Here is a 12118-nt window from a genome sequence, read left to right on the forward strand (position 1 = left end):
TAAACCTTTTATTCCAGCTCCAGCAGGGGCCTGTGGAATTGCAATGGCACTTCCTTCCATGGGAACTGGAGCAAGTTCTAGGGCAGTAATGTTTACTGTGGGTTCCCCTCCAAATAGTGCTACCCCTCCTACTTGCACCCATATGGTCCTCAGAACTAGAACAACTTCAGGTAAGACACCCCTAAAACAATGCGTCTTTGGCAAATGTAATGCCTAAATTTGTAAGCTTTTTGGAATGGGGACCTGATTCTTTGTGTGTGTTTGTAAGGTGCATAGCACAGTAGGGCCTCAGGACAATGCTGTAGCAAGTGTTAAACCATAATCAGGACTAGAGAGGAACGTCAGTCTGTCCTCTGACTTTTCTCTCCATAAAAGAGGGATGGAGCTGCTAGTTCAACATTCTGCAGTGTACATTTGTGACAGTCTATGCCATGTCTGTGATGGGATCTAACGTTGTTTCAGATGGCATACACGGTGGTTTGTTCCAAGATATAAAAAAGTAGATTTTTAACAATAATAATAATGCACAGGGTTTGGAAGCATACTGGATTCCAGCACACCTTAGTGTGTGCTTTGAAATATAGACGCCAACAGGCTAAATGCCTTCCTCCATTTGAAGTGTGGATGGCCAGCATATCTGCATAACGGCTTTTTTGTGAACTTGATTCTGTCTGTTGAATTTGACTGGGTACCTACAGTCAGAATCCTTGTCAGCCAATCACCTTTTCTTCTCACAATGCCCATTTTATAAATCTTCACTGTCCAATAAGGAATGCCGCTTAGGTACTGGACAGACGGTATAAAGCATAACGAGAAACTCCCCCAGGTGAATTTGTGGTGACTTCTGCTTTATCCTGGACCAAGCTGTTTGGACTGAGTGTGTTTTATTTTTCCTATAGTTGGATCAAACAGTTCTGGAGGGTCTCTCTGCTCTACTAGTGGCCGTGTATATATGGGCTCCCCTCCCGGTATTTATATGGGGTCATCTCCTCCTGGAGCAGAGGCAGCTCCAAGTCTGAAGTACATGTCTTACGGTACTTCACCTCCCAGCTTAGAGGGTTTTATCACTTTTGAAGCTCCTGAACTGCCTGAGGAAACATTAATGGAGGTACAGAAAAATTAATGTTTTGTCATGTTTAATGCCAATAAACGAGTACTTAGAAATGATGGAAATAAGGCTGAGGAGAACTGCCTGAGTTCTTGAGTTCCTGCTATTGGTATTAATAGTGTGTGTGTTGCACAGTGTTGCCGAGACGCTGACTATTCCCCAGATAGCTGCCATGTATTTGCCACATGGCCTATTGTGATTAAATTGTCTTCTCCTTTCCTTCTGACAGAGAGAACATACGGATACACTGCGTCATCTGAACACGATGCTGACTTTTATAGAATGTGTACTGGACCTGACAGCAGTACGGGGAGGAAACCCAGAACTGTGCACCTCTGCAGTGTCATTGTATCAGATTCAGGAGAGCGTGGTGGTTGATCAGATAAGCCAACTAAGCAAAGAATGGGGGTAGGTATTTGGCTAAGTAGTTGTTCTAGAATTAGTGAATTTCAGATCAATTCGTATGTCTGCGCATGACCGTCCTCATTCTGACTTTGTCAGAAGTGACCTTTCTGCTTTAGGGAACGTTTGGTGGTAGTATGAACATTTTTTTTAACAACTGAAAAGCAAAAAGGCTCAGAAACAGGGTGGCAGAGGAAAGACTGAAATGGGCTGGCAGGTGAATAACTAGGAATCCTGGAAGAGGGAAAGTGTTGGGGGGTGGGGGCTTGTTTCTTTTTCTCTGAACTGTCAGATGAGAGGAGGGCGAGGTTGGCGGCTGCTGCCTAGAGCAGTGTTACACTTCGTCATGCCTGGGAATCTGAGCTCCAGTCTTCACATCCTCAGTTATGGGGAAAGGGGAGCTCTCTGCATGACTCCATCAGTAACCATCTCTGGCTGACCAGGAGCGGCGCTACTGAGCTCCAAAGGGAGTCACATCTAAGCCTCTGTCAGAGAATCAGCTCTGTCCTGATGTGAAACCTTTAGAAGTGAGGAGAAATAAGGTGAAAATGCTGGTTATGGGAGTGGAAATTTCAGTTGTTTCTCCCTTCCTGCAAAAAAGAACTAGTGTGTGTGATGGTTCCAAATGTTGGAATTATGAAAGTAACCCCTGGGGTGGGGAGAGTGTGTGAGGACACTCGAGAAAAGTGCAAGCAGGGGCTTTCTGGAAGGACATTGGCCTCATGTAATTAACCTACAAACAACAAATTGGGTTTCTTCTATTTTGTGCATGAAAACAAAGTTTATATGTGCACTCCCTCCTGGCCAGAGAGATGGGTTCTCTCACAACCAGTGCTGCACAGAGCGCCAGGGGTGCTTTGTCATTTTTGTACACCTGTTTCCTGACTCCCCGACAGTTATTTCTTGTCAGCACATAGTGTGGGGAGCGTCTGGCTGTGGGTTGAATATCTTCATTTGAAAAAGAAGAAAATCTTTAAACATCAGAAATGCTAAAATTATTTTTTTCCAGACAAGTAGAGCAGCTGGTGTTGTATATGAAAGCAGCACAGCTACTAGCATCTTCTCTGCATCTGGCCAAAGCACAGATCAAATCGGGAAACCTGAACCCATCCACTGCTGTTAAACAAGGTATATGCAGCCATTGCTTTGGGACGCTGATTTCCTTTGCTTGTGACTTATTGACATTTCTTTGGCCCATCAGTGAAAAGAATGAAGTTGAAACATTCAGGATCTCACTGTGGCCAGACACCATGCTCCTTTTCTGGCTGCAGCTGTACTAGTCATTCAGGAAACCTTGACTAAATCAGCTGCGCAAAGAGGTGTCTTAGCGCTTTCCAGAACTGACCGTGCTTACTTGTACTTCTGGAGAGAGAGAACTGCAGACACAGAATTGCTTAATTACTATGACAAAAAGATGGTGATAGTGGTTAGGGAATGGGTAATTATTAATATGAAGTGAAAATTATTTGATATACTCTCCCGACAGCAAAAATGACACAGTAGATGGTAAAATAAAACTACAAAGATAAACAGACTCACTTGATTAGAAAGCTACCCTGTAAAGTTGAATTTAAATGTTTTAACCTCTTCTTAACACTGACTTTCTCCAGTTGTCAAAACTCTGAATGAACGATATAAATTCTGCATCACCATGTGTAAGAAGCTGACAGAAAAGTTGAATCGTTTCTTCTCTGACAAGCAAAGATTTGTAGATGAAATCAACAGTGTAACTGCAGAGAAACTCATCTACAACTGTGCTGTGGAAATGGTAAATCATTCCTTTCATCTACGTTTAGGGTATTGAGATCAGTAAAAGTAGTAACACTTGGTGATGGGCACAACCTCCTCTCACACGTCTCTAATCTAACCAGACAGCACTGCATGTGTGGCCTTAATCCTGTTCATGCCTGGGCTGATGTAATCTTCCCCCAGATCATTTCTGAAGTTCCTCGCTGATACGGTTGCTCTGAGGTTTTCCCACACATCAGCAGGTTTTGTATATAGACACTACAAAATGCACTGCTAAGCTATACAGTCCATGATGGGGTCTGCATGCTGGAATATCACACAATAAAGCTTACTGAAGCACAGAAACAGAACACACGCACAGCTGCCCAATCAACTGGTTTTAGTTTAGGGAGTTGTTTAGAGTGGGGGGACTCCTAGGTTGGAGAAGCATGTCAGCAGGTCTATACAAAATAAAAATGTTAATAAAGAAACATGGGGAAAAGGTATCTGTGTATCTGACAAGTTTTGAGTACACAGATATTTGGATAATCCCGGGAACAAGGTGCGGCAAGTGTATCGCATTAGGAGACTGACTTACCTTTCAGATAAGGGGAAGTTCTGGTGAAACGGAATTGGATAAATAGTGGTGTTAGATGTAAGATCTTGGCAAGTATCCACTGTACTTAACCTTCATGATTCAGTAGCCACATACAAATTAGCTTGTCTCCCTCACAAATAAAATAAGCTTGATAACAGGTGTGTATATGTGAGTAGTTACAATTTGAAATGTACATATATATTGTACCATGCTTAATAGTAAAGGAACATAAAGCATTTCACATCTATACATGCAGGACTCTTTTCACCTAATGCCACACAGAAACTTACTTTCCTGTAACTTCTCCATAAGATTATATTAAAAATTATAAAACCAGACCCGTATATTTAAGGTACAGAAGCACTGTTAATTAGTATCCACAGAGTGATGCTCATTTATCAGTCAGTTCTCCGAGACAACTTTTTATAATTGTATTTGCTTAGAACAATTCATATAGCTTATGTTAATGAATGCTTCCAGGTTCAGTCAGCAGCACTAGACGAGATGTTTCAGCAGACAGAAGATATTACATTTCGATACCACAAAGCAGCCATGCTGCTGGAAGGACTGACTAAGATACTGCAGGACCCTGCAGATATAGAAAATGTTCACAAATGTAAGTTATTTTGGAGAGTGTATTTTATGTACCTTGGTAGTAACTGAAAATTCTGGAGAGCATAAAAAAATTGATCCTGTACTTCTCTTCAAAATGCATCAAGTGTTTCTTTACTATAAAAATAGCAACATTTGGCTGTGGAGAACAGAATAAACGGGTCTTACATTTCGGGTGAAATCCTGGCCCAGTTGAAGTCAATGGGAGCTTTGCCATTGACTTCAGTAGAGCTAGGATTTCACCTCCAGTATTGTTTGCCAATCCATGGCAATCCATACAAAGCCTCTTCACAAGGCAAATCCTGATCCATACATCTCAAGGCACAAAGCCATTCCCAGTATCGCACTTGTAGCAGAAGCTATTACTGGTGACTGAGACAAGAGCTTTTAAAACATAAGAACTCAGAGGAACAAATCTATGTTCCAAAAGTGGAAAACTGGGCAAATGAAGGGCAAAAGTAGATTTGTAATAAATTCAATTTAAAAAGTAAATCCAAAGGATAAACGCTGGACTCTGAAACAAGACTAAACACAAACAGTGGGTAAAAATCATTGTGCTGAGCTTTGTGTTTAACTTTCTTAATAAAATCCTCTGAATGCAGATGAACTTTCTTTGTCTGATATTTATTATCTGCCTTGTATATTTAACTCATGGGGGAGGCACCTATAGTGTAAGATGAGCACTTTCATTTGTATATATTTTAAATATACATAAATCTGTAATTTCATGATTAGGCATAGCCTATAAAAGCAGCAAGCATGAGAGGAGTAGCCAGTTTGGATGGTTTTCAAATGCTCGTCCTTAGCTGATGCTGCTACATAACCTGAAGAGCCATGTCTGTTTTGATGCAATGATTTTATTCTTTCTGCATTGAAATTAATTTGCGCTTGATGTGTTCAGAACTTGACTGTAACTTTATAATTTGTCGTTTTTTTCAGATAAATCTAGTATTGAGCGACGGCTCTCTGCACTTTGCTATAGCACAGTGGCTGTATATGAACAGTAGCAGTACCCCAAGGACCAGGCGGTGTGAACAGAAGGGACCACTCAGTGACATTGTACTTTTTTTTTTTGCTACAGCTTAATTGTTGTCATTGTCCCACTGCTCTGTGGAAGACAGTTTTTAAAGTTCTGTGGTGACTACCAAAGAAACAGCAGTGAAATTCAAAGAGGAAAAAATCCAAAAGTACATTTATTGAAAATCTGCCTTACTAATACAGTCACTCATCCCTTTTTCCTCCTAGCAGCAGAATTTAAAAGAAATCAGTCTTCACTTTCTAACTGAACTTTGTACATGTACTTTTAACTACAACGATCAATTTTATTTTCCTTACTAAGGACTATTCAGAATGGATCCTTCTTCACAAAGTATGCAAAGCTGTGTTTCTGTAGGGAGATTCCACTCAAAGGTTTGTGGAAGACTGTTTTTTAATTGCCAGTATCAGACTGTTGAATGAAGGTATGAAATTCCAAATGTATAAACCTGCAGTTTGAAGCTTTTTTGGCTAAGCTTGTTTGGATCCGAGCTTACATCGTGTAAATACAGCTCATCAGTGAATAGAGGAAGGATGGGAAGTAAGTCCCTTTTAAAAGAGGAGAGGAAGAGGTCAATGGAAGAAATTTTGCTTCACCTCTTCAAAATCCTCAAACAATTTTATCAGCTGATGTGGATACAACTTGATGCTCTTCTTCCAAAACAGTTTGTATTGCACTAATTTACTAAAGCAACTGTACATTCATTTTTGAAGAACTATTAATTTAAAAAAAATGAGAAAAGGCACAATGGACTCAGCTGAAAAAGTTTTATTTCAGTGTATATAAAATCCTTTTCAGAATTTCCAGTGTAGCTTCTAGAAGACTTTCAGACAAACTGTAAAAACTTGTATTCATGTGAACCTTTCCATTTTATACCTATTTATCTAATACTTGAGTAACTACTGCTACAGACTTTCTCAGTAATGGAAATGTTTTGAGTTGCTGGTTGTTTGCTTTCAAAATAGGTTTGGTTGCATCTTTTGTTGTGCATGCAGTATGTGCATTATTGCCTGCAGTCTCTGTGAGTATAACAGCAGCTCTCTGAATCCTGTTCCTTGGGCAGTATTAAAACAAATACTGTAAACTGAGAGGCTCTGTTAGGAGCCGTGTGAGACTAGAAATAGGTTGGGAATTGGGATGCTGATTTAGTGATGTGGGATTTCTACATACAGTGCGTGAAAAATCAGGGTATTTGTGTGTGCATTTTTAGGGAGAGGTGGGAAGCTTCCGATAGCCTCATAAGCACTTATCATTTCAAGCATCCCTTCAAATCCATCAGAACAGTAATTCACAAAGTATTTAGGCAGATCATCTTCTCTGGAATGGTTCCTATATTTTACTTTTGGAAGTTTTTTGGGGGGGTTACTCAACTGCTTGAATACTTGAATAAACCATTCTCCAGGACAAAATCATTTTAATCCTCTTTTAGATACCGTGGTCTGAACTATTTTACAAAGTTGTACAGTTCTCATGCATCAGTATTGTTTTAGTGTACTGATAACCATGTGTTTCCTTTACTTTGACAACGTAATGTACTTTTACCCTTATTTATCTGTATGAAATTCCAACAGTTAATTTGAAAGTGTTTATTTATATAATATTTGTATTTTTAGGTCTTTAATACAGTGTTTCTACCTCTCCTTTGTAACTGCATGCATTATTCTTGAAACTAGGTAATAACTCACTGAACTGTTGCATAATAGCCTTTTTATTATGGCCTGTATAAATGTATATTCAGGTAAAATAAAGACTGACACCAGACATGTTTCTATGGTACAACCTTAGTTTGTATCTTGCACTATAATTGGGGACCCTTATATTCAAAAAACACACTGCAATATTGGCTAGTGTTTAAATCAGGGACTGAACAGGCCCTGGAGATTGAACGTGCTTCACAGGCCAAGAGGTGCGGCTGGCAGCGATCAGCTGAGGCATGTTGGCAGCGCAGCGTGATGGAGCTTGCATTGCTGCTTGTGCTCAACCTCTTTGGTGACAGAATGGTCTCCAGCATTTGCTTTAAGCAGTTACCTTTCCTTAAAGCAACAACCTGTTAACCCTGTTTTTTTTTTTAAAAAATGTCATGGAGTTGAAAACTAAGATGCTGAACAGATTTTTGGATAAGAGCTGGAAATCTTTCAGTGAGATGCCTCTTAATTGCCTTTAGCAAGGAGGCTCAGTGTTCGAGTTGCTAGAAACACGTGTAATTACATACACCTGATAGACGGGCTGGTTCTAAATGACATTTCTGCCTGCTAAAAGTTGCAAAATTTAGTCTTTTCCATTGTGCTGCTGAAGCTGCTTCCCCAGTTGAGTGTGGTAGAGTAGCTGGGAAAGGGTTGTTTCTTCTTTGCTGTACTAGCAGGATTTTCCAGCATTTACCAGAAAAAGAGAAAAGCTGCTCAGAACTAGACCCTAATTATAAAAGAAAAAGGAAAGGGAGGAGCACAGTGTGCTGCTGGAATATCTGAACATGCATCTGGCCCTAATACAGAGGTCTGGGAGATAGTCGACTTTTCCCAAGAACTCATTGTCATCCTCCACAGAATTCAGGCTCTCTCTCTCTCCCTACTCTCCTCCTGCCAACAGTCTACAGCTGCACAAACAGGAGGGAGAAGAAAGGGCCATTCTTGTTCTCTGGTTTTCAGGAGGAGGAGATGACCAGTGTTGAACATGGCCTGTCTTTCTATGTAAACTTTCAACACAGATTCTCCTAGCTCCAGCTCTCTGTATTGAACAGCAAGTATCTGATTCTGCTAGAAGCTTTTCTCACCCTTTAAAAAAACAGAAATCCAGGGGAAACATTTCACCCCTTCAGTGCTGTATTTCTTATATGAATGCAGTGGATTTTATTTCCCTTAAGAGGATCATGTTTAGTGCTACCTACATTTTTCTCCTCTCCACAGTGCATAATGTCCACTGAGCATCTTGAAAACCTGTTTACATTCTGACTTTGCTATTTTTAATAGTGGGAAAGCTGAATTCCTTTCTTTTCCTCTGGTGAAGACAATGAATTCTGGTTAAATTCATTGTGTAGATTGCATCAAAACAGATTCTTTTAACCCACCAATGAGATCTCAAAAGATTCTCTTTTCCCTTCCTGTGCTGCATTTTAAGTTACCTCACATCTGAGGCACTGATTATTAAGTCAATTGATATTTTGAAAAGTATCTTCCAATTCTTTGACTTGCATTTCAGAGAGGATGGGAGATTGAGGAAGAGGAAAGACAAGACTCCATTTGCCCAGCAGGACAGAAGAGGGGGGCAGCTTTTCTCCTCTCCTAGTACAAAGTTGGATGCTGCCGTTTTCAGAGCCTGTTGATGCTTTGAGCATTGGACAGCCAGGCTGACACAAGACCTCATTCCTTTGTAGCTCAATCTCCCCTTTTCCCTCCTTCACTCTTAATTTCCTTTCCTTTGAAGTCTGCTTGACACTATCTTCTCAAATGGCCAAAATTTCCTTGGCTGTTTTTAAACAGTCTTCTTTTATCCTAAACTACATCCTCTCTAATGCCTCAGCCTTTACTTGAACTAATAAATGCACAGGGCATATGCTTAGCTACTCCACACCCTAGAGCAGTGAGGCCTATCTGAGTATCCCCTTCACTAACACCTCTTATTCAGTAGGAGCCCAGTCTAGCTAAATGTTGGCACTGCCTTTTGTAGGCAGCAGACTCTCCCCGTCTTCAGCTGAAAGCGAATTGAATGCAAACGCTGCTGAGTCTTGTTCAAGTCTTTGCACCAGTCACTTCTCTTTTTTTGCTTGCTTTCACATTTTCCATCACTCCAGCTATGTCTACAATGCAGCCTACAGATTGTTGCTTTGTATGACTATGTGCTGCTCTCACAAACATGAGGTCAGCCTCTGCCCTCAAAACAAGTGACACCATAAAACGAACTGAGCTGCTTTTATTCATTTAGGCTCTCTAAAGCCTCTTTCTTTTCAACAGCAATTTCAGAAGCTATTCCTGACTCTCCTTTATCTCCATGTGTATGCTGGCCAGCTTCCTGGATTTGTACCTTCTGTAACTACATCTCTTCCATCTTGTTGTGCCTCTGGCCTGGTTTTTGTGACTCTTTTAATGCACCCAGACAGTACGATAGACACCATGGATGCCAAGGGTAGGTCTATGCAGCAAAAGCTTGGCACAGGCTTGTCAACCCAAGCTAGCTTGAATCCAGCTGCGTGGGTAATGAGGATAGTGAAGACAACATTGGCCTCAGCACAAGCCCAGCACAGATCTGGGTACATACTTGGCTCCCCAGTCTTCACTCCTGTTCTTGTCCAAGCTAGCTAGATACAAGGTAGCTCGGGCAGGCAGCCACCGTGTAGTTCTTGCAGTGTGGATGCACCCTTATAAATAGGGCCCTACCAAATTCACAGTCCATTTTGGCCAATTTCACCTATTTAAATCTGAAATTTCATGGTATTGTAATGGTAGGGGTCCTGACCCAAAAAGGAGTTGTGGGGTGGGAGGTCGCAAGGTTATTGTAGGGGGGCTGCAGTACTACCCTTACTGCTGCTGCCGATGCCTTCACAGCTGGGTGGCTGGAGAGCGGCGGCTGCTGGCCGAGAGCCCGGCTCTGATGGCAGAGCAGCTGCCAGCAGCAGCGCGGAAGTAAGGGTGGCATGGTAGGGTATTGCCACCCTTACCTCTGCGCTGCTGCCTTCAGAGCTGGGCCCTTGGTCAGCAGCCGCCCCGCTCTGAAGGCGGCAGCACGGAAGTAAGGATGTCATGGTATGGTATTGCCACCCTTACCTCTGCACTGCTGCTGGTGGGGCTCAGCCTTCAGAGCGAGCTGCCGGGCCAACAGTCGCTGTTCTCTGGCCACCCAGCTCTGACAGCAGCACAGTAGTAAGAGTGGCGATACCGTAACCCCCCTAAAATAACCCTGCCAACTCCCTTTTGGGTCAGAACCCCTAGTTTGAGAAACACTGGTCTCCCCTATGAAATCTGTATAGTCTAGGGTAAAAGCACATAAAAGACCAGATTTCACGTCCATGATGCGTTTTTCATGGCCGCGAATTTGGTAGGGCCCTACTTATAAAAGACACAAATTGAGGATCACCATCTAGGGTCTTGCCAAACTGCTCCAAAACCAAAGCATGTTCTCTCCCCTGCTCCCCCCCCCGGAAAAGGCTGTGAATGCAGATTGGATTTGCCCAGTGATCTCAAGTTGAACACGTTTGATTAACCAAAATTGGACGTATTCTATAGCTGATGCAGTTTCACAGCAATTGAGATCATCCAGGAAGAGAGGATCCCTAGGGTAACCGGGACCCAATCCCTGTAAGGTTTTGTAGGTTGAAATCAACAGCTTGGATTGTATCCAGAAATATGTAGGAAGCCAGTGCAGATCATGGTGCATACGTGTAACAAGATCCATGTGTGGCCAAATTATTTCGTTTAATAGAGGCCTTGTTGTGGCTAAGTATAATAAAGTAATGTGTGAGGGACAGGGTTAAGTAGGACAGGAATGTAAGATTGACAAGCCTTTCTGAGTGATGAATATATATTAAGTATATTGGCAAAGTAAGGCTGCAATGCAAGGCTGAGGCCTGTAAGCTTTCAGCTTCGCCATACCGGGCCCCAGGCCTAAGGAGGGCTAACATAAGTAGATGACCCAGGAATAACCCTGTACCAGGGTAAGAACTTTCTTATACTATTTATTTAAGTATTGACAGCTTTACCAACCCTTGCCATCTAAATATCAGAAACACAACAATCATTACAACACTGAGCTTTTGTTTAAAGAGACAGTATACAGTCATCAGACCTCTGTTTATATTCTGGAGTGAGTGTCATTCCAACACCTATGCCATGTCATTGCTAGTGAGTTTTGTTAGCAATATATAAGAACTCTCTTGAAGTTGGGTGATCTTAGGCTGTAGCCCGAATGCCGAGTGAATCCTATCTGCTGCTGACAAAGGCAGCAGGGAACTCTGGGGTGAGGTCCTGCCTCTGAAAGGAAATATTTGGCCCCTTCTGGATAGGTTTTGGAACCACAGGTATCTGGAAGAACATGCTTGATGGACCCAAGAAATTATCACTTCACATCATGTGATACCAGGGAGGCAGTAGCTGGCAGTCGAGTGACTCCACCTTAGCCTTCGCTGTTGCTGGACACAAGGCAAGTGTAGTTTTTAAGCTATCCCAGCAGAGTTAATTGTATCCATGCAGTGCCAGCTACCAACATATATTCTCTGACGGATCATCTCAAACCTCGTTTTTTAAACACTACAAGAAGAAAGCTATAGACAGAAGCCAGTGCATATAGTAGCATGGAACTACAATGAAATGCATCTCCTATGAGCAGAATAAACTATGGGAATGGGGAGGTGGTTACAGAATTTAGATGGGACCAAAAAGTTTATACACAGAAATAACCAGTGAATGTTTGTAGCAAAACTGAACCTGCTGGTAGTGAATTCACCAGCCAAACCCAACCCCCAGTTAGAAGGAGGCATCCTTTATTTTATTTGTTTCACTCTGAGGCAACAGGTTAGAGTAAAAATCCACAGAAAGAAACTGTTTACCCTCCTTTTTCACTCTGAAAAGGCCCCTGCTCTTCTCTCGTACCAGCCTGGCAATGACGCAGAGTGAGAAAATGCCAGTGAACTAGCCTAGTATTTGCA

The 12118-nt window shown here is 41.9% G+C and overlaps 1 protein-coding gene across 4 annotated transcripts in view; it reads left to right on the forward strand.

Annotated features, from left to right (window-relative positions):
- Positions 1–7260, forward strand: part of ULK2 (unc-51 like autophagy activating kinase 2) — a 55131-nt gene extending 47871 nt beyond the window's left edge. For 3 of the 4 annotated variants that reach the window (XM_037880194.2, XM_037880195.2, XM_043531057.1), the window contains 7 exons: positions 18–170; positions 900–1108; positions 1338–1516; positions 2520–2638; positions 3121–3278; positions 4317–4452; positions 5388–7260. In XM_037880194.2, coding sequence (XP_037736122.1) covers positions 18–170; positions 900–1108; positions 1338–1516; positions 2520–2638; positions 3121–3278; positions 4317–4452; positions 5388–5455 — 1022 coding nt within the window. In that variant the 3' untranslated portion in view covers positions 5456–7260. Of the gene's footprint in view, positions 1–17; positions 171–899; positions 1109–1337; positions 1517–2519; positions 2639–3120; positions 3279–4316; positions 4453–5387 lie in introns of those variants that run through there. The other variant, XM_037880196.2, reaches the window with a different exon arrangement.
- Positions 7261–12118: the final 4858 nt, after the last annotated feature.

The sequence above is a fragment of the Chelonia mydas genome, chromosome 17, assembly GCF_015237465.2.
Source record: "Chelonia mydas isolate rCheMyd1 chromosome 17, rCheMyd1.pri.v2, whole genome shotgun sequence".
Classification (NCBI taxonomy): domain Eukaryota; kingdom Metazoa; phylum Chordata; order Testudines; family Cheloniidae; genus Chelonia; species Chelonia mydas.